The sequence below is a fragment of the Parambassis ranga genome, chromosome 14, assembly GCF_900634625.1.
Source record: "Parambassis ranga chromosome 14, fParRan2.1, whole genome shotgun sequence".
Lineage (NCBI taxonomy): Eukaryota > Metazoa > Chordata > Actinopteri > Ambassidae > Parambassis > Parambassis ranga.
In genome coordinates this window covers 16,390,981-16,412,721 of record NC_041034.1, presented here as the reverse complement: position 1 = coordinate 16,412,721, position 21,741 = coordinate 16,390,981, and the positions used below count along the sequence as shown (strand labels likewise).

Sequence of the window (21,741 nt, the reverse complement as noted above, 5' to 3'; positions counted from 1 at the left end):
TTAAAAGGACCTCAGGTATAGTGCCATGTTTTTCTTAAGGGGTTAATTGAACTCATTTTTCAGCTCTCACACAGATAAATAGCACTAACTCAGTTAAATTATAATTATATTTTTAGGTTGACTAACTGAAAAACATTCTAATGCTTTGCAATAGCAATACTTGTTTTGAGTTGGGGCTATACATATTTATTAGATGGAAATCTGCCTACCATTTATTTGAGTTCATCCAGTGAGTCATTGTACCTGTGGAGCACCTAGCACTGGTGATTAGATCACACCTGAACCCGCCCTCTCACTGATCATCAGGAAGCGTCTCAATCAACATCCTAACAGTGGGGATCGATTTACACTTGGCTTCCGCGCACCAGGAGCTCATTATGCCCTCTTCATTGGAGCTGTTTATCAGCGCAGAGCTTTATTACAGGCAATGCCCGAAGGGGGAGGGGCCACGCTTTCTTTCCTGTCGGGGTATGCTGATAGATAAGTATAAGACCCCCCGCAAGAATGCGATCACATCGGAAAAAAACAAGTCATTGTGTTGCTTTCTCTCGGTCGAGTCAGAGAAGCTCCAAAATGCAGCAGCTGATCCTCCTGGCATCAATTTGGACACTCTGTACTGGATCAGGCGGTAAGTCTCATTTCATTCATCAATATCATCATGATCATTGTCAGTATTTGTCTTTGAGTGGATCACTCCTTAAAATAGTGAAAGACGGGGGTCAGTTAACCTAATGATCGATATTTCATCTCTCCCCTCAAATATTCATTTCTTATTTCTGATCAATATTTTCCACCTAATCGTGCCAGTGATTACTTCTTAATATCTAAAGTCTGGTATCAAGCTTCATGAATGAATACATCAGAATCATCTTAGTGAGACCCGCAAGTTACCTTTTAAAGAATTTTCCAAACGTTTTACTTCCAATTAAAAAGTTGATACTTGCGGAATTCCTCAAATGTAAAAAGACAGAAATTCTATAAATTGCCTCTGCAAAGAGAGAGACAGAGAGAGGGGCTCCCCCTATCGCAAAGTCAACCCCAAAACACGTCCTGCGTGACGCGCTACGGCACCTGCTGTGTCCATCACGCTGGTGTGCCACCGGGCATTCCTCCGTGCGCCCTTTAGGCTCATCCGCACCTTTGGGCGCCTGTTCAGGAGCCTGGATCCGAGCGGGTGCACCTGCTCGGATCCAGGCTGAGCCAATGACAGACGTTTGCGTCCTTGTTGCTGCAGATAGGCGCGTCATGCACAGCGCAAATGGCTCTAAACGCACAGCGGTCTGCTGTGAGGCGTTCATTTCACAGACAAAAGTCCACAATCAGACTGAAACGACTGAAATGAATTTAGCTGTGTTCGTCGATCAATCGGTGTGATACCTTAAGAGATCTTTGATGAATAAAGTAGAGGGTATTGAAGTACTCATTCTCAGGGGCCACATGATTTCTCTATGTGTTGTGTATTCCTTCCTTTTAAAGCGCCATTTAGTCCCCTGTGCTAAAAGCGTGAAAGAAACGGGCACATTCATTCATTCATTCATCCTGAAAGCTGCGCCTCCTCTGAATAGTTGTCTCCGATCATTTCACGCTAGTGAAGACCCACAGGCACATGCGCGCAGACTCCCAGTGGGTAAAAGTTTATTCCCACGGGGTTGTTTGTGCAGAAAAGACTGGACACCTGAGCAGGACAGTCTCTTTCTAAGACACTGAGCCAAAAAAACGCCAAGTCCTTGGACTGCAGGACATTTGCTGGCAGAGAAGGACTAGTCTCACTTTTTTCCCCTTTTTTTGAGAAATGCAGCATCTCCAGCGCACAGTTTATGTCTGGCTCTCCATGGCGCAGCACAACACAATGGCATGAAAAGATCCGCCTCCGTCCACATTACGCATTCAGTTGCCGGCAGACGGAACATATTTGTTTTCCTTTAGCTGCCTTTTGTTTTCTTCTTGACAGCTTCCTCAGTTTGCTCTCTTGGCAGAGCTCTCAGATCTATTGAAACTCATTCATATTGTTCGTTCGCTCTGAGCCGCATACAAAAGATCAAAGATGGGCGCTGATTGGTGGAGGAATATGCGGACAGAAATCTGATTGGCTGACATAATAACGTCCGATAATCAGCCTTAAAAATAGATATTTTGGGGAGGGAGGAATTTTTATCGTTACTTAAGTATTTAGTTGAACAAAACTGTGAATAAGACACTAATTTAGAAGTATTTCTATGCTGAATATTATCTGCTAGGAGCTAATAAAAAATCCCATATTTCTGATGCATTTACAGATTATGCTTAATAATTTGTCACCTGGTAACTGGCATAAAAAGAAAAAGGAACTAGGTGGTATTAAAAAAAGGCGTAACCTTTTAGCAGCAGTTTTCTTCTCCAACCCAATGTTGTCCTAATGGGATGCACACAGCACTCAGACCTCATGGGCCAAAGTGAGTCAAGGTTTTAAATTAGTCTTAATCCTTTAGTCTAGGCTGTAATCACTGAGTAATTAATTGTGCACTGCAATTGTGCAGTGCTCACACACAAATTAAATCCTGTGTACAAATCATAAAAGACATGTGCATCTCAGTGCACTGAGTGATGGTAGGGCTAATGCCTCCCCAAAATGTTTGGCCCCTTGTTTATTTTCAGTGCCCATTATCATGCAGGAGCAGCAGGAAAAACCACCCACTCACCAACATGGCAAAGAAGCCAAAAAAAAAAGAGCCCTGAGTTCATTTACAAACACAGGGAGAAGCCCTCATACAATTCTAATAACAGAGCATGAGACCCTTCCTGTGTTTTTTCAATGGCATGAGTGTTTTTCATGAATATTTGATTTTTGAGATTGCTGCAGATTTTTGTCTCCGAGCAAGGAGTAAAAAACATGCAAGCCAATTGTGAAATATTAATAAACCCTCAGACAAACATGTGAGAATGGGACATTGCTGATGCAGAAGAATGGCTCTGTGTTTACTCTGAAGCACGGGAAGATAAAGCACAAACTTTTTTTGTGAATAGGAAGAGGGTGCCTGTGTGTTTGGGTCACATCAACAGCATCGGCTTAAACAATTAGGAGAACAATTCGCTGTTTGCACTAGAAGTATACAAATACCACTAAGAAAAGAACACATTTATAAATATAAATAAAATCTGCCTGGTCTCTTGCCAGCATATATGTCAGGAGGAAACGCCCCACTCTGCTCTCACAGCAGGCTGGACGGTGTTACCCAGAGGTTAACCCTGTGTTCGCTGTCATGAAGTGTCTGCACATATCAGCTGGCATCATGTCAACATCTTCTAACATAAATGATTTTCTGTGTTTCAGACTGGTGCTATCAGTCCCAGTTTTCCTGTGATCATCAGTGCAATGGTAAGTTTTTTAAGATACATTTTAAAGCATTTTAAGTTAAACAGTAAGAATATTCAAGATGCATGCGACATGTGTGACCCATACTTTGCCTCCTAAAGCTACAGACTATTCGGTTGTTTGCCTTAGCTTGTGATGGAGACTAAGCAGAAGATACTAAGCAGCACTCCAGCTTATATAGGGTTATGTTCAGCAGCCAATCCTCTATATTGGTTATTAAAAAATATTTCAGCAAAAGAAAGACCCTTTAAATTTTGGATCGTATATAATGTTGCATGCAACACAGACAGTTTAAGATACAACGGGTAACAGGACTGGGCAGCCAAGGCCTATAATCAAATATGTTGCTCTTAGATTACCAGGAGCAGTAGGTGTGAAAGTTATCAGCATAAAACTTTAACCTGACATGACGTTTTGATGTTGCTGATTTGAAGGTAATAGGTGTAGTGTGAATATATTGCCTTCTTTGAATCTGGTATTTCTTCATGTAGCACCTGAAAACTGGGACCACGCCAACAAGGACTGTGCAGGGATGTACCAGTCCCCCATTAACATTGTAACCAGGAAAACTTTGAAGGATGAGCGCCTGACTCCTTTACAGTTCAACAACTACCAGCAGATTTTCAGAGGCACCATCAAAAACAACGGGCACTCGGGTAAACGTCCTCTCAGTAAACACCGAACAGCCATCAGTGTTTTGAAGCTGTTTATATGAGAGCTTCTTCTTTGTTTGTGTTTGCAGTTCAGGTTGGAATTCCTCATCTTAGCACCATCTCTGGTGGAGGCCTGCCGAGCACCTACAAGGCGGTGCAGTTCCACCTGCACTGGGGCAACAAAGGAGGGCCTGGCTCTGAACACACTATTGATGGGGAACAGTATCCCATGGAGGTATGCGCTTCACAGACTCTGACACTGTCACAGGGAGTTACAGTGATGATTGTATTTTACTTTTTACTGCTCTGTACCTTACCTCCAATTTTATCTGTAGACTATATGTAAAAAGTGGGTCCTATAGTGGGTCCTTTAATCTTATGTTCAATTCTGTGACTAACCTATAAAAATTTGGCAATTTGGCATTTTTTTCTTAATAATAAAGTCCTTTCAGCTGTTTCCGCCATGTTTTTGATAAATAGCAGTTGAACCTGCTCCCATTGTTTGAGCATGGAATCCCAATGAATTGATAACGTTTTTTTGGTTGTGTTTACACAAAGGTGTAAAATATTGATAAAGGTCTGAACAGTGTTATTGTTCTCTCCACAGCTGCACATTGTTCACATGAAGAACCATTATGCTGATCTGACCACAGCACTGAGAGACCCAGAGGGACTTGCAGTTCTTGGATTTTTCTATGAGGTAGCCCTCTTGAAATCCTGTGTCAACTGAAACTACTGCTGCAGACGTTCGCGTGAAATGTAACAGTTGATGTGTTTCTTTGTATTTTCAGATGTCAAACAGTGCAAACCGAAAGTATGACGCTATCATCAACACCATGCGAGGCATCAAAGCTACCAGTGAGTTCTGTCTCCACATACCGATGGCTCTGTAGCTTTGCCTCTGGCAAACATTGGCGCTGAATCTTCTTCTTCATCTTTTTGTTTTTCAGATGCCAACACAAGTTTGCCTTCCATCTCCCTGGCACAGCTGATCCCATCAGAGCAGAATATGACCTCTTACTACCGTTACAAGGGCTCTCTGACCACCCCAGGATGCACCCAGGCTGTGATATGGACTGTGTTTGAGAACCCCATCCCTCTGAGCATGGAGCAGGTCAGAATAAGAGATGGCACCTGTTGATTTTCTTTCAAAAGTACAACCTTAAAAACACTCGGATCCTGCATGTTACTGAAAAACAAAGTACATAACTTGATGCTGTCTTTCCACAAATTTGAGCTCAACGTGTGTTAATCTTCTGTTCCTCCAGCTGGCTGCTTTTTCTGACCTCCAATTCAGTGATCGCAAACCAATGGTGGGGAACTTCAGGCCTGTCCAGCCCCTCAATGGCCGGCAGGTGTTCAGGTCTGGAAGCCCAGTGATCCTGGCCAGCTCCATCCTCCTTGTAGGTGCCATCGCCACAGCGCTGGGACTCTCCCAACCCAACTAGACCAAGTTGTCCTGTGCTGCACTGCGACATCCATGAACACACAAAGTTCTGTCCTCAGCCCTGGTTTTGTAACGTCCTCATTGCATGTTTTTTTTTTAAAGATGATGGACCACGTCGTAGTGCAGGCATGACTCACCTGGTGTTTCCTCCCTTATGACACAAATGACAAAGGCGTTAGAGGAATGCCTTATGAAAGGTGCTGTAAGGTTGTATCAGCATTCGTGCATGCTTAGTGAAGCAGTAATATCTTATTTCAGCATTATGAATGTGTCATAAAGCAGGTTAGTGAGCACTCAAACTGACAACTGAACTTCACACAAGATCCCTCAGTCATGACCTCATTTTTCACAGCAGCATCTTAAATACGTACGCACAAATTAGATCTCTTTAGATCGCCACCACCTTGTTCAATGTCAGGTAAATTTAGTTTCTGCTAATGTCAGAGTGAGTAGCCAATGTCGGCCCCATGACCTGGCATGTGATGCGTTGCTTGTAGGGGCATGTGAACGGCATTGGGTTATAAATAGCAGAACTGAGTCATAAAAACAAGCTCCATTTCAAAGCTAGCGGTCAAAGGAGTCAGCAGTTTTTTTTTTCTTTCCAAGTCCAGGAGCACACAGCACCACTGACAGGTGAACCCCTCACTGCCACTCAGCTGTGTGTTCGGGACGAGGCGGGCGAGAGGGTGAGGGGTGGGAAGGTGTCGTTTTTTTTGTTGTAGTTGTTTTTTTTAAATCCATGAAGAACAGCAGCTGTTCTGAAAGAGAGCTGACACCTGAGGTGAAGATGCAGATGCTAACAGTGACATCACAAAGCTGACCAGCACATAGTCTAAAAGCATTCTTTTCATGCACCTCAAACATGGATTGCATGAACATGCATGTTTTGATGTTGCAGGTGTTTAGAGCTGCACACGCACACACTCTGTTTTCCAAGTGAGTTCAGTGAGATTATTGTGTGAACATGTGACTGTGTTCATAACTTATATTACAGAGTCTCTAATGCACTGAATGTTATCAACTGTGAATTACACCCCACTGAGTTCTTGCTCATTTATTCAGGAGGGCGCTGTGTGTGTTTTAGTGAGAGATCTGTGCTAGACTTGTTGTGATGATCGAGCAAGGGGCCTTGGCTGATCAGTGTTTGTTTTCCATTGTTGCGTTAGGCATCAAGATATATTTCTATGCTGTGTCATTGTACACATGTATTTATGTATTGAATGTGTATATTGATATGAGACGCACAGTTAATGTTATTTATGTATTGCAAAGTTTATATAGTATTGAATGCAAACTTATATATGAAGGGAAGTTAATTATGATGTTCAAGTGTATGAGACTGTCAGGTTGTACTGCTTGAAAGTGTCGTGATTAATATGGAAAATGTGTTCCAACTGAACAATAAACTTACTTACATGCCTTTTTAATAACAGCGTCTTCTGCCTGCATAGAAATTATTTAAGATCAGAACAGTAATTAGTTCGAGGGTCACATCTCTGAAACTGATAGTAGAACACCGTGCTGGCTCTGGGGTTTGTCTGCAGGATCAGACAAGCTTCTCAGTTTGCTGACCGATTCCTATTCAGTCCGTCAAGAGAGCCTTAATCCTTTTCTAATTGACTTGTTCTTGATGTTATAAAGGCAGCTTTTGGCCAGTGGTTGCTTACACACTCGCTGCATCAAAGCCACGACAAGCACACAAACACACTAAATCTGAGACCTCATGTACCTTTCTACTAGGACGGTATGCAGGTGCTTCTTCAAGTTATTTTACACTTCCATCCCCCTCCCTTCTTTTGCTGTGACTATCACATTGCTTTCCCCCCCTCTGTCATTAAGGAATCAAAAGGCTTATTGTGACAGGCAGACTTAAGAGGACAGAGGTATGCAGGGAGGCTGAGAGAGAGCATACACAAAAGCCTGAATGAAAGCCCCATCTCCATTCCCCTGTGCAGGATTCAATTGCATCTGCAGGGACTGGAGATCAAGGGGTGGATGCTTAATATCATGGCACCTTTATGGTCCTTTAGTCAACAGGGCAGCGCCCATGCAACACCAACTCCTAAATCTCTCCTCAGATGCCCCACATCCCAGGGCTTCTGGGACAAAGGGCACCATTTTCCCTGGGAGAAGAACCAGAGGCATCCTCATATTGAATGTGACCCTCCCTTAAACACGCAGAGCAGCCCATCAGATAGCCAGCTGCAGTGAAAGGTCACTGGGTCGGTTTTTGTCCGTGCGGGCCAGTGAAAAACAAACAGTGTCACCTTTACTGCTCCCCTCCTCTCAGCTGACTTCCTGCACCTGATCCCACACAGAACTCTGATCGATTATGCAACGTGTGTGTGTGTTCCCATGCTAAACTGTCTCTGCCAGTTGATACACCTGCTAACCCAGTTATTGTGCTGTCAGTGTTATAACTCACAGAGGTGTCTGCCAGATGGATGTAACATTAGCCGAATGAGGAAAATAAGTGCCTTCATGTTTGAAAGAGCGGCTGACACTTTGTCCTTCAAAGTTTAACAAACAATGGCTTCTATTGTAAGAAAATTTCATTTCATACAGAGGCAGACAACTTTGAATAGGGTCCTCTTATCAAAGCAGACACTGTTACAGCTATTAGCACATATTTCACTTCAGTGGGGATAATAGCCTGTCATTCATACACCATGGTTGACATTTGCTTACCTCCAGTGCTGTGATACATACTGAGAAAGAATGTCAAGCTTTTGGGGCCATCACTATGTTTCAGAAACATCAAATTACAGGCGAGGTCAGAGATCGTCACGGTCAGAGATAACACTACACAGAGGGCTGGGATGTCTTTATCTGTAAATCCCTGTTTTCATTTTGATCTGCGCTCTGATCTCTGAGGCGTTTCAAAAGCACCATGGTATCTGGGTAAGAAGCGACAGGATCAGCTGGCCAGTCAGTGTCAGACCTGTGATTGTGGAGTCAGTTAAGCTGGCAGACCTGGCTCTGAGGCTGTTCGGCTAGAGTCTGTTAAAGCGATAGGTTAAACTCTGTAATCCCTTTTAGAAGCAGCAGCTATGTGAAAGTGATCTGGATTAGTCTGGTCCACTGTAGACAGTGGTTCATGGAGGAACAAGAGAGTTGGGCACAGCTTCATCACTTATACATTTGGCTTCATAAGACAAGGGGGTAGTGTTTAACAGGTGAGACCTAATTCTGATAATAATAATCTTATTATTTGGTTGTTTTGGAAGACAGGAAAGTAGCTGCATGGGTCAAGTGTGCTACAGATTGAAAGGGTAATTACCAACAAGAGAGCAATGTGCAGTCACACAGCTGCAGATTTCAGAAGGCAACAACCCTCTCTCTCTCTTTCTCTGTGTGTGTGCATGTGTGTGTGTCTGGATTATGGAAAATTACCGACAAATCTGTAAGAAATGCAGAAAGGGATTTAACTGTTTCCATTGTAATTCTGACCATAAATATGTACAATAACTCATCATTGGTTGTATGCCAGTACAGATTGTGCCTTGTCAAAGTCACTGGGGACCTGCCAATTCATCCAACAGCTGAAGAATCAACTGTTCTCTTATTACCAAATGCGGTAAATCCCCTGTTGGCGTGTGCCATTGTGACATGTTCATGTGGGATAAAAAATATAAAGATGTAAAAGTGACCCACATATGTGCTGCAAATAGAAATAAATTTAAGGGACGGCGTTATTGTCAATAATATACTCAGTCCATATAAAAACACTACTGTTATAAGATGACTTAACTTGAGGGTAACCTGTGATTGCATTGTGGTCTGGTGGTTTCAGGATAGCTGTTCATGTTTAAATATTGATTAGATATACAATATAAATAGGATAAGGTTCGCTGTATGTTTCTACAAGCAGAGGGTGTGCAGCACTGAATGGAAGTGAGTTTTTCCCTCCCTGTAAACTCTGACTATTGAAAACATTGCCTGCTTACCTGTGACATCAGAGCTGCTGTTGTCTGAGAGCCACAACAGATATGAGAAGTTTATCTACCAGGGCAAATTTACACAGAAAGGCTTTTGAAACACGGCAAAATATTTGTCCTCCCGGAAACTGCATCAATAGAAGTTAAAATGTATGGTATTGATTACGGGGTGATGAGGTTGTGGCATATCTGTTGTGCATGATGCTTCCTAGTGACCTTAGTGCTGACTTGGACTGAGGCATCAAGCTACAGGAAGAAGGCTTAGGCTGGAGTGAAAGACAGTTCCCTTCTAGAAACAAAGCTATCTTCCGTACCAGCGCTCACAGAAAGCTGGAGGCATGCACGGAGAAGGAGTTCTATTTTTGACCACAATGTTGGCTGCATTGTTCTCAGGGCACAGGCCAGTGCACGGGGTGAGAGGTCCTGTAAAAAGTGAATTGATGTGAAGTGTTAAGCTGACCTTACATTCCTGGGTGAACCTAATTTACCACAAGTTCTTCCTGAAGATCTGCTGAGACATCAGAACTGTGTTCATGAACTGATTTCTTTTCAGTGACCACGTTTATAGGAAGGATTTTTAAATACCGGTATGTTTTAGAGAAAATTGGATCCTGAAAATGTGTCGAGGGTCGCAGAGATCCTGCCAGTGTTCAGTCTTCAGGACACAGTGTCATATATCCAACACTTTGCAGTGTTGCTAACTAAACTCTTGAATGCTCATCACTCATGGATGTGATAATCCACACGTCCCATCATGTACCTGTCTGTGACTAAACACACAGTCTCTACTCCCGTATTCTTCTCTGGTGCCACAATTTTTGTTCTGGCTGCGGCACACCCTGTTCATCCGGATGCCGTGAGGAAGAGGGAGACATTCTCATTTTCCAAATTGAATTTCATGAGTCATTCTGACCAGTCACAATGACAGCAAAAGGCTACTTCGTGTACATCACAACCAAAACCCCCACCATCCACCCCAGGCACTCAGCCTCCTTCATTCCCTCCCTCCCTCTCCCCCCTGTCACACTGCTATGCTGCTATTTGAAAGCAGATAAAGTCACAGTGGGACAAATAGGGAGAAAAATAAGAGCCAAGTTTTGGACCAGCATCAAACAAATGTGTGTTACAGAGGAAGAAAAAACTGTTTGTTCTTTTCAGAAAGTAATATTTATGTTTTTGAAGGAAGGAGACACAGTCAGCCACATACGTGGATGGAGGACTGCAGGATGAGAGGACAAGAGACAAGAGAAGGAAGTGTCCTTGGACTTTTACTGTGCAGTTAGCACACTCTAAATATGAATATATAGCACTCTGGATGATTTCAATACAACAGTGACAGTGATTGTGGGCTAAAAATCAATCAATTTTAACAACACATTACTTATGAAACATTCAGCTATTTTTAAATTGAGCAATTAATAAATTAATAACTTCCCATAGTGTACGCTAGATAAAGTCCAAGCTATCACTCTGCTCATGTATTAATCTGATCATGCTATTGACACATTCTTTTATTGTCTGTTGAGCCATAATGAAGCACATTTCATTATGGCTGTTATATGTTTCATTATTATTTCATAAGTATAAACAGCTTCTTTAAGTTTATTGATTCAAACCAAAACAATGAGCTAAAAGAGGCTAATGGTTCCAGCTGCAGGGTGGTTTATAGTTTTTTTAACTGAAATTATTTAGGTTGACTTAAATGCAAAACCTGTTGCAGCAGCATCAGCTGAACACAGGAGAAATCAGTAGCAATCAGACTTGTGCAACGTAGTTGCTAAAATACCTCCTTAAATTAGCTCAAATATCCATGTGTTAAGTTCCTCAGAAGCAGGAAGCATTATTTCCTGCTTCTGAAACGTGCTGTTGTACATTTCGTGTAGATTAGGGCAAGTCTCCATGAAAGTCTTAAGTCAATGAAAATTCCCCAAAGTCGGTGTATGTGTGTAGGTGTGGTCCACCTTGTGTTGTGGTGACCTAAATGTGTTAAGTCCGGGCAAGACTGTGGAGACATCTCTCCAGGCCTTATGGAGAGTAAATGAGGCAGTGGTTTGAGCTGATGTTAACCCTGGCATTACAGCAGCAATTTGAACACGTAAAGCTCATATAATTCTCCTACGTCACGGCGGAGGTCAGACAATAAAATCAAAGATTCAGGAAACATTTACTTAGCCTAAAGAGGAAAGACAAGCCCTCTGGTGTGTCATCATCTAACTTGTTACTTCACCTCTTCAGGATTTACACATTGTGTTGCAGCCTCACTTTCCAAATAGGTTACACGTAGCATCTAGCAATGGCACTTGTGCAAAAAAACTTTTTCTTTGCACATACTTAGAATTTCATGGGGTATTCTTTAGTTTTTTAACTTTGGAATATACAATTGACATAATTAAAACTATGATTCTACAGGGATGCTATTAGTTCTACAAAGCTGCAGATTTAGAGCCAATTACATGATGACACTTTAGATGAAAAGCCATGAATCCTGTAATCCTCTAATGAATGTCTGAGTCCACAGCTTCAAGCTCTTCCTATATAGTGAAGCAGTGCAGCCTCTGTAATAAAAGGCCTGCTGCAGGTGAATGGGGTGTCATGTCACCTCTCCTCTGAGCAGGCAAAGTGCCTGGACCTTTCCAGAAGCTGGACCTTTCCATATACTGTTTCACCACCTCACCGCTTTTCCCAGTGGAGTCATGGCAGGATTCAGAGTTTAGCGGCTGCCAAAGCTGCTCATCGGTCAGACTGAGTAAGCCCTCACCTCTGACGCCTTTACAACAAAGGAAGGAAAAAGGAAACATTGAAGACTTCCCCCTCTTTTCTTTCCCGTCAGTTGACTTTCAGCAGGTCATCATTAGCGCCACTGCAAATCATTAAAATAATAGAGAGTTTCCTCGTCACGCATTTGTTTCACAGTTGAATGAGAGCCAGGGGGCGTCTGCACGCGGCGGCCCAGGGCTGCAGATCATATTCAACTTCTTCAATTTTACGCTGAATTAGACAGGCACTCTGGTTTCAAAGGGAGTGCATTGGCAGGATTTGGAGGGTAGCATTACTGAGTGTTTTTGTAGCCAATTCAATCATTCACACAAACACACACTGACAAGGGCACTGCGTGTATGCATTCATAAAACCAATAAGGATGGCTTTATTACTGTGTGTGCAAACAGCATTGACTAAAAAGACTGCAAAGGATGTGTTTACATAGGAATAACTAATATGTCGATAACAATCCACTACATATCAATTCATTTATCTCTGCATATCAATCACAGGCTTCGCCCTCCTATCTCTTGGCAGCTGATTGCTCTGCTGTGCAGTCTGGGACACTGCAAGCCTCTCAGATGTCTGCTTTAAGTTCGTTCAGCCGTTTTCCTGCTGGTCTGAAGGGGACAAGGGGCTTCTCTTTCCCTCGCTTCTGCTGACTTTGTGCTGATTTGGAATGAGAACTTTTCAAAAGAGTCTGCGGGCACCCCCCGCTGGGCATCGCTCCCCTCCTCCTCTCCCCCACCCACCATCCACAAATATACCCCCAGATGCATTTGTTTGTTTGCCTGTGTGATCAGCTGCAAGTGGGTGTCCTCATTCTGTCCTGAAAGACAGTGCACAGATGACTTGTCAGCATGAGAAAGCTGCGTGGCTGCTGATTGGGGGGATTTCACATAAACCTGACAGCCTTCGACATAAGTAGGTGGTGTTAAATTCTGACTGTATGATACACATTCAATGCAACAATTTTACAGCAGGCTCAGCTGTTCATGTGTTCAGGACGTATATTTTTACACTTTATCATGACTGACCACTGTCTCCTGAGAAGGTTAACATACAAATGCTGCACACAGGTGCACACAGGCACAAGGCCTATAGAGACCTGCAGCGGTGGGAATTCTCGCTTGTCCCTGCAGGACCCAACGCAAGTCTCGCGAGAACGGGCAGGATGGTAATTCCCTTCATGCAACTGTAAAATAAATGTGTGTTCTCAAAGAGTTTTACAAAATAATACTACAGTAGTTATGATAATTACATATAAGAATTGGGTTTACAGAGTACACTGAACAAAGCAAGGGCAGTTTGGGGATGTGCCACCACGCCTAATGTTCCAGACATTCATTCACACATTTTAGAATCCACACATACCAGAGGTCAAACAATACAGTCTGCCATACCTATTCATCAATCTATTATCATGCTATAAGCACTTTATACGCCCACTTCCCTGAGCATTATCGGCTTGTTAGGATAGTGACAATTTGCAATTGTTAACCTGAACAGTAGCAACCAAGAGCTGTGAAACTGTGGTTCTAAAGAGTAAAACAACAAGAGGATCTTTGTTACTGTAAGGTTTGTACTAGGTACTGTGGCATTGTAATATTCCAGCAGTGGCCCTCTGGTGGTCAGTATTGGTTATCTCCCCTGGCTGTTGTGGACAGAGATCCCCGCCAGATAATGTCTTCTTGCCATTGCACAAGTCCTTGTGGTGTCTGAAAGAACTCATACAAGTCTTTCCCTGTGACCTGGGCTGTCCGAGATGCTCAGGCTCCTGACAGGCTCCCTGGGCCCTGATAGATTGCTGTCTCCTTCCACCTGTCTCCTCCACTCTCTATGCTGCATCTCCGTGGTAACAGAATCAGAAGCTACATTTAACAGCTGGAGTTTTGGTTGCAAACATGTATGCCAGCAAAAACGTTTTTTTCCACTGAGGAAGCAGCCACTCTTGAGAGCAGCTCTGATCAACACAAGGCCCACACCTCGACCATATATATATCAGCATCACATACAAACAAACATACAACAAATTTATAATTGAAAAAGTCACTTCCTGCTCTTGGTTCGGCTTTGACTTGCACATTTTCCATCGATAGCCCCAGCACAGTTGGAAAAGTTCCACAGTCTCCAAAAGTCCTGGGAGATGTCAACCATCTGTGCTGGTGATGGAAATGCCACAAAATCCTTCTTCAGGGCCAGCCAGATGGCCTGGGTCACTTCTGAAGGAATTTTACACACAGTCCCATTTTGTAGCTAGCAGCCATGCTGCTCTGTGAGCTCCCAGAAGCTGCAGTGTGACTGCTATAATGTCTCCTGGATAGAGATGGGCATGCTGTGTGTGGGTGCATGCTGGATGAACGGCATGATCCGACGGACCCGACCCCCACTTTGGGAACCCCTGGCAGAGAAGACACGTGCCTGCACATTCCCTTTTTTCAGGTAAAAGCATAGACTGTAAATAAAGACCAACAAGCCTCCTGTGACCTCACCCATAGGTTTTCTGAAGCTCAGTCGTCCCCATCTTAGAATCCAGGTTAGTTCAAGCTGGAGTGTAAGGCAACCAGGCAGCGACACCATGCATATGATTTAGATATCTTAATTATATAAATATTCTCGCCACGTTTATTGACTGAACCTATATTTTTGTATGTGGCTGTAAACATACATACAAGTTTATTTCTGCTGTTAAGTTGAATATCTGTGAGAATTGATGCCTTTTTGGACCCTGAGGTGTGAATATTTTCTCAACTGCCAACTTTAAACCTCATAAATGATACAGAAGACAGTATATAGAAAAAAAGGTTATTCTGAAGCACATGTCTAAATTATTGAGAAGTATATGAAAGCTTTTATACCTGAATAAATAGATTCCCTAAGATTCAACATGCACGTGTTACACATTTAACCCACACACAGCCAAAGTGATCAGATGTGACTGAAGTCATTTATAAATACAAAGTTATCATTTTTCCTGAATCTGTCATGTCTAACGTTTTTCCCACAGTCATGCTGGCATCTGCTGAAGCCTGTTTGGGTTTTCCTGCTGCTGAATTTTTTCCCCCGATGAGCGGCTCCCAAAACACCGGCCTCCTGGATTATTAATATTTATCATTCACACATCCTGCCGTGAATTATTCTCAAGAATAGGATGAGATTTTTGTCACAAGCTGAAAAAATGAGAATGTTGTTTATTTATAAAAAGAGGGGCGCCTCCACGGGGGACGTTATTTGTGCCTCACGCCCTGGCTGTGACCTTTGATTCAGATAATTCAAATAATCATATAGGCTTTGTGTCACTTGGTGGGGCAGTGCTGCTGGAGACATGATGAAATAGCATCACTGATGGTGATGCAAAACAGGTCACGTACACAGACCTGAGGCGTCTCATGAAATGCATTTTCACTACGTGGGATTATGAGTTTAATTGCCTGTGAGACAGGGAGCATTTGTGTTTCTCCCTTTTCCTTGTTTCCTTGTTGAGCCTGCATCAATTCCCACAGCAGGGAGGCTGCCAGCCTGCCCCGCAGCTCCTGCTTCCTTCGCCATTTCCTTCTGAGCCCAATTATTAGCAGCCAGCACCTTTTATGAATTTAATCAAATGAAAATCACTTTGAAAAAAACAATCTTTACACTTCGTCTTTCTTACTGCACACATTAGAGCGTTCTGTGAATGTAGCTAGTATCATTAAGCAACACATGACAGAACAAAACAGTGCTTCAGCCGTGCAGCAAACTTCTACGAGTGGCATTGCTGATGGTTCCACAGTGAAATATTTCTCAGTATCTATTACATAATTATTCAATACAAGGTATGACCCAACATTCATGTGTTGTTGTAATAATGCCTTGACCTTTATATGGTGCCAATAATTAAGAGATCAAATGTTTTACTACTGCCACCACGACTTCAGCTGGACTTTAAGTTTAGTCACACTCACACTGCAGTAATACCTGCTAACCACTCTTGCTACTGAAAGGAAGAATTTGGAACCAGAATAAACATCAGTCCTTTAGTCTCCACCGGTGTGAAGCAGTGCCAATGTTTACTCCTGTTTTATTTTGCCTCTGTCTCTTGTGTATGTATTCATTGTTGCTTGATGTGGTTTCCAGCCTGGAGTGAGTGGCGTGGCTGATGATGGCAGCGCATACTTACTGTGTTGTTGGATTGCAGACTGAAATGCTACATTTCACAGAGACTGTGCTATAATGTACTCATTATTTCTGATAACTCAATGGATTTAACCTGAGGGGCTATAAATCAATAATAAAACTAATTATTAAAAAATAATTAATTCACCTGTGAATACCTTAAGCTGACAAACGTTGCTACATCTCCAGCATTACTTTTTCTGCATGTACTATATTAAACCCTCACAGATGCTTGAGGCATCCAGAGCAAAATGTATTCATGAAAGACCTTTTATGATGTAGGCCTGGAATATAAAGTGAGAAATTAACTTGATGAATGACTTTCTAGTGGGTCATCATGCTGCCTGCAGTTATAAATGTCAGTGGGCGCTACAGATCTCTCATCTGTAGTAAGCCATAAAAAAGGCAGCTCAGTTAAAATGGATGACCCCTATTAATTATGAGTAGAAATAAATACATGTTTGACATTAATACAAATATCACCAGCAATTAAAATCACTGTAAGGTATTAATGTCATGTTCAAAATGACAATCTGATGCAGTGACCGACACCATGTCCCAGCTTGTGTTGATTTAAAGTTTGACACCGAGGTGAGTTTTTCCATTTTCCCACTCACCCAAACACCACTGTGTTTGTTTAGTTGCAGGCATGTAGTTCGGGCCTGAATTGCAAACCCTGACCTGCAGGTCTAAGACACATTGTGCAAAGAGGGCTGGGGGCCCAGCCCAGGAGCCAACACAGGATAACATAGGTGATGAGTCTATAGGGGTGCACAGTGGAAGGACAGCGACGTCACACACCCAACCCAGAGGGAGGATGTTTGACAGATACCCAGAGTCCTGTTTGTTTTCAGTCAGGGGGAAGTGGATGAGTTAGGCAAGATAAGGAAAGCAATACATCATGGTGTTTCAGTTAGGTCACTGCATATATGAGAAGCTGACACCTTACAGGCTGTGAAGCATAATTAAAAATATTGCGTGTGATGTTAAAGGCTGCTTCTGATGAGATTCTTTAGAGGACCTAAAACCTTGCAGGCAATTCCAGATGTTACACCCTGAATTGTTTATTGTGGGTGGTCTGAGACACAGGCCACCACTTTCTCATGATTACTGTCTCTATTCCCACAGCTGCTGCAGCATTTTAGAGCCTCACAGTGGTCTGACCTGCAGCCACATCATACATGCATCTGGGGTGGAGACATGGACTACACATAGAGAAGGTAAACCAGGATCACAGCAAGTATGTGCTCCAAAAACAGTCTATGTATATAATGTCTTTTTCTGTCTCAAAAGAGCCGTTACACTAATGTTTCCCATATATGCTTATGTACAAAAATCCTTTAGACGGAATCCCAACTAATTTATTTTGTTCACTTTTAGGATATGACTCCTGTTTAACATCAGCTTAATAATATGCCAATCACTGAATATCCACTGCCAAATTGACCGTTCCTAGCCTATATCCTAATGTGGGATTATGCAATTCCTCTTTTAAACCTTGCCCAAAATTTTTAATGAAGCTGCCTTTTTTGAGGTGCTGACTTGGCATAGAAGTATTTTCTGACAGCACTTTAACTTCTCTTTAAATATCCATCAAAGATGGAGACATGGACAGGGCTACATCGCTACACGCTCCCTTGGAAAACCAAACATGTTGCTTTCCCAGAGTGTTTTCAGCAAATTTGTCTTGTGGTGAATTCATGGCTACGTGCTAAGTATTCCTTTCTCTTTTTTTTAGACCTGATGTGAGGACTGCAGGACTGAAAAGCGCAGGAAAGAGTAGAGGTACAATTTGTGTGATACAGACTGTGAAAGTCCCCAAAAAGGAAAAGGTAGAGACACCTTGTCCACCCTGGGACAATGGGAAACACAGCGGTGTCACGTCAGGGCATGCAGTCATTCTTAGCACAACCGGATGCAGTAAGGAGGGAGAATGAGGCTGCTGAGTCAAGCCAGACAGGTATGTCTGCAACGTGTCACTCCACTTTAGTCTGCAAAGACCTTGGGCCGGCTGCAGGCTGAAGCTGACTGTGTCTGTGTAGCAAGCTGGCACCAACATCTGAAGCCCACCCCTCTGTGTTGATATGATCATAAACACTGATTAGAACTCTAGGAAGTAGTTTGTTCTATAGATGCTAGGAACAATAAATGCGTGGGCTGTGATACAGGAAGACAGCTACTGAGGAGGTGTATGAAAGAATTGTAGAGATATTTTTACTGAAAAGTGACACGTATACCATGATGACAAGCTCCCATGCCTACTCCAGTTAGTTCCATGACAACATATTCAAAATATAGAAAAATATATTTTGGACGATGTGTTTAGGCTGTTTGTTTTCCAGCTCAGCAGGTTGGTATGAAGTTGATGTACCAGCTTGGTGTACATTTTTGTGGACCTCTGTGTACAGAAAGTGAAGGATTATGGGTAATTTAACATTGCAGAAAGGATTAGGGTACCAACATGCCGAGAGCGCACAACTCCTCACTGATGACTCCGTGCAGATTTACAAGCATAAACACAATAAAATGACAAAAAGCCAAAGAGAAGACCAAAATAAGGTATAAAAAGCATGTTTAAAAAAGCAGCTCACCACAAAGGTAGACATTTTTATCATACACATGCTGACAGATGTGTCCTTAAATGCTGTGATTGTCAGCCCCCGAACACTGAGACCTCAAGTCTGTGACACATTTTTTGTGTGTGTGCGTGCACGTGCATGCATGTGTGTGTGTTTGTGTGCATGTGTGTGTGCACGTGCATGCGTGTGTGTTTGTGTGTGCATGTGTGTGGGTTTTCATGAGAAATGGTGCCCCAGACATCCTCTGTCTGTCTGTGAATGCTCTCCTGCAGTGTCTGCGTCTTACTCCTCTAAAGCAGGAAGAGGAAGCTGAGTGTTCAATTGTGTGAAAGAATCAAACACTGATCAGAACGTCTCTGGTCTACCACTCCTCTAACAACAATTATGACACAAGCACAGAAATATTTGACAAACAGCCCAGCTATGCATCAGTATGTGAAAATGTACTGCTGACTGAGTTCTTCTCTTACTGGTACCACTTCTTCAGTTTTTTCCTCAGGTCATGTAAAGAATGTGACTACAGAGCTGTTTTGGTCATCTGTGATGATGAGCACAGAAAAAAATAGATCATTGATTTATTTTCTCAGCTGAAGACCCAGGATGCTAAAAAACACTGACCCACACCAGGAGCATGAACCTCAGCCCTGCAAGAATCCAAACAAAACTGGAAAACAACTCAGAATCAAGTGACTTTGAAGCTACACTGATCAATATTTTTATATTAATAATGCATTCTGTAACTATTTAAATATGAAACAAGTTCTCGGCAGTGAAGCACCCACATTGTACAGTGTATTGGAAGCTCAATATTTCAGACTCACAGAAAACAGCCACAGCACAGCACAAGACAGATAAAGTTAGTGACCAGGTCAAGAAAACCCACCTACACTGAACTGTTCTCAGGAAAAACTGTTGGTCCTTCCGTTCACTTGGCCAGACACTCAACTCTAAACAAACGTTCATCTAACTCATGTTGCAAAGTTCAGAATATCTCTGACATGTATGATATTCTGCATAAAACCACATAAAACTGCTGAAAATACAACTGTTTATTTCAGAGTGGACCCAAACGAAGACAAAAAAACTTTAGGTAGAAAAACCTAAAGTGACTTTTATTCAAACTATTCAAACTTTTATTCTAACCCTAACCCAAAATCCACAGGTCCAAAAGCCAAAAGTACAAAAACACCAGAACTAAGGAAGAAACTTAAAACCAACCAGACAAAGGACACATGGAACCCACAGCAAAACCAAAGGTAACACATGACATGAAGGAACACGGTGTGATGACACAGTACGCACTGACGAGGACAAAGGGCCGAGACTCAAGGGGTCCCAAGACACGGGTAAACAAAATCAGGGCGGGGCAGGTAATCACAAATGGAGGGAACACAGAAGGACACAAGGGAATACACAAGGAAAATAAGACTTTCAAAATAAAACAGGAAACATATCCAAAACCCAGGAAATACACACAAGACCAGAATAACTGGGAAACCAAGCATAGAACAGAACCAGGGAGCTGACTGGTCATTCGAAGGATCTTGTGCTGCAAAAACACCACTGAAACTGAACCAGTGAGTTGCACAGGGATGGTATGTCAACACCAGGACTGTCCAGTAATGCTAGAATATCCACCAGGAGAGGCAGGTTTGATCCTCATTATAGGTTATTAGGTTTGAAAACTACATCTTGGGTTGGTTGGTCTTGGTTACCATGGTAACAACTCAACTTTTCAAACGATCAGCTGCCCTGAAAGGAAACGTAGCACCCTGGCATGTATTCCTGCTACTAAAGCGCTTCCATTGAATTCTCCTGAACCACCATTCACATTGAACAGCTAGCATTCTGTCCACATGCCCTGTGTTTTGTCATGCTGCTGGACACGTTCAACAAGTAAAGAGTCTGAGCAGCACACATCACACAGCAGCCCCCTGCTCCTTGCTTGCTGAGCCGCTCTCTGGTGTTTTGCATCGGCTTCAATGAAACTGTCAGGTCGTAACCTCCACCACGCATGCACATCCCTCCTACATCGCTTTAATAAGTAAGAGTGCAGCATGCTCTTTTGTCTTGCCTAGGGGTATGTTTGCTTCTTCACATACATGTGAGGTGTATATTTAGAACGGTTGTATGTAACAGTGGGTGTTGCATAGGCGGATGTGTGGAGTTACTTATTACACTGGAACCAATGACCCATGTTCTTCAGTTCAGTGTCAGCATAGGCACACCACAACTCCACAGAGATTCATTTCCATGCACACACACACACACACACATGAACAAACTGAGTGTGTGTGGGAGATGAATAAACCCCAGATGCACCAGCTCTGCCTCCACCCCTCCCTGCATATAGGAAACCCCAGCATGCAGTCACAGCTCTGTGTGATGCTGCAGTGATGTATTATTAACATCTTTAAACGTGGATTCTCCTTCACACTCCATTTACACGGTTCTATTCATTCAGAGAGCTTCAGAGCAACAAAAGCACCGAGCACAGCACATGCACAGACTGTATGTGAAAATCCAGCTCGCAGTGCAGTGCAGGTCGAGCGCATGATATGTACAGCACCTGTGCTCTTTTAGCGGGCATATTTTCAGTCGTTCCTCTTTGTGTTGGTGAAGCAGGTGATAGATCATTGAGCGGGGGAAGCCCTCCTCTCTCTGCTCATCAGCATGCATCCTTTAATCACTCACCATATTCATTATTCACCTCCCACAGGCTATGAATTATTCAACAATCAGATTTCCACATGAGAACAGTGAGAGAAGACACAAGGAATGTCTGTTCCCTGTCTCTTCCTTTTCTTTCTTTCCTCATCTCTCTCCTCTCGCCTTCAGCTCAGACCCCCTCTCCTGCAAC

The 21,741-nt window shown here is 42.8% G+C and overlaps 1 protein-coding gene across 1 annotated transcript; it reads left to right on the top strand.

Annotated features, from left to right (window-relative positions):
- Positions 1-366: 366 nt before the first annotated feature.
- ca4a (carbonic anhydrase IV a) lies at positions 367-6,882 on the top strand. Its single transcript, XM_028421667.1, has 8 exons — positions 367-628; positions 3,311-3,355; positions 3,844-4,008; positions 4,095-4,240; positions 4,613-4,705; positions 4,797-4,863; positions 4,956-5,119; positions 5,274-6,882. The coding sequence occupies exons 1-8, from the start codon at positions 505-507 to the stop codon at positions 5,451-5,453; spliced, it is 984 nt and encodes a 327-aa protein (XP_028277468.1). The 5' UTR covers positions 367-504; the 3' UTR covers positions 5,454-6,882.
- The last annotated feature ends 14,859 nt before the right edge of the window (positions 6,883-21,741 follow it).

Coding starts and splice junctions, on each gene's coding strand:
- ca4a (XM_028421667.1), top strand. CDS start 505: ATGCGATCACATCGGAAAAAAACAAGTCATTGTGTTGCTTTCTCTCGG. Junction 3,356..3,843: donor CTGTGATCATCAGTGCAATG/GTAAGTTTTTTA, acceptor TTCTTCATGTAG/CACCTGAAAACTGGGACCAC. Junction 4,241..4,612: donor GGGAACAGTATCCCATGGAG/GTATGCGCTTCA, acceptor TTCTCTCCACAG/CTGCACATTGTTCACATGAA.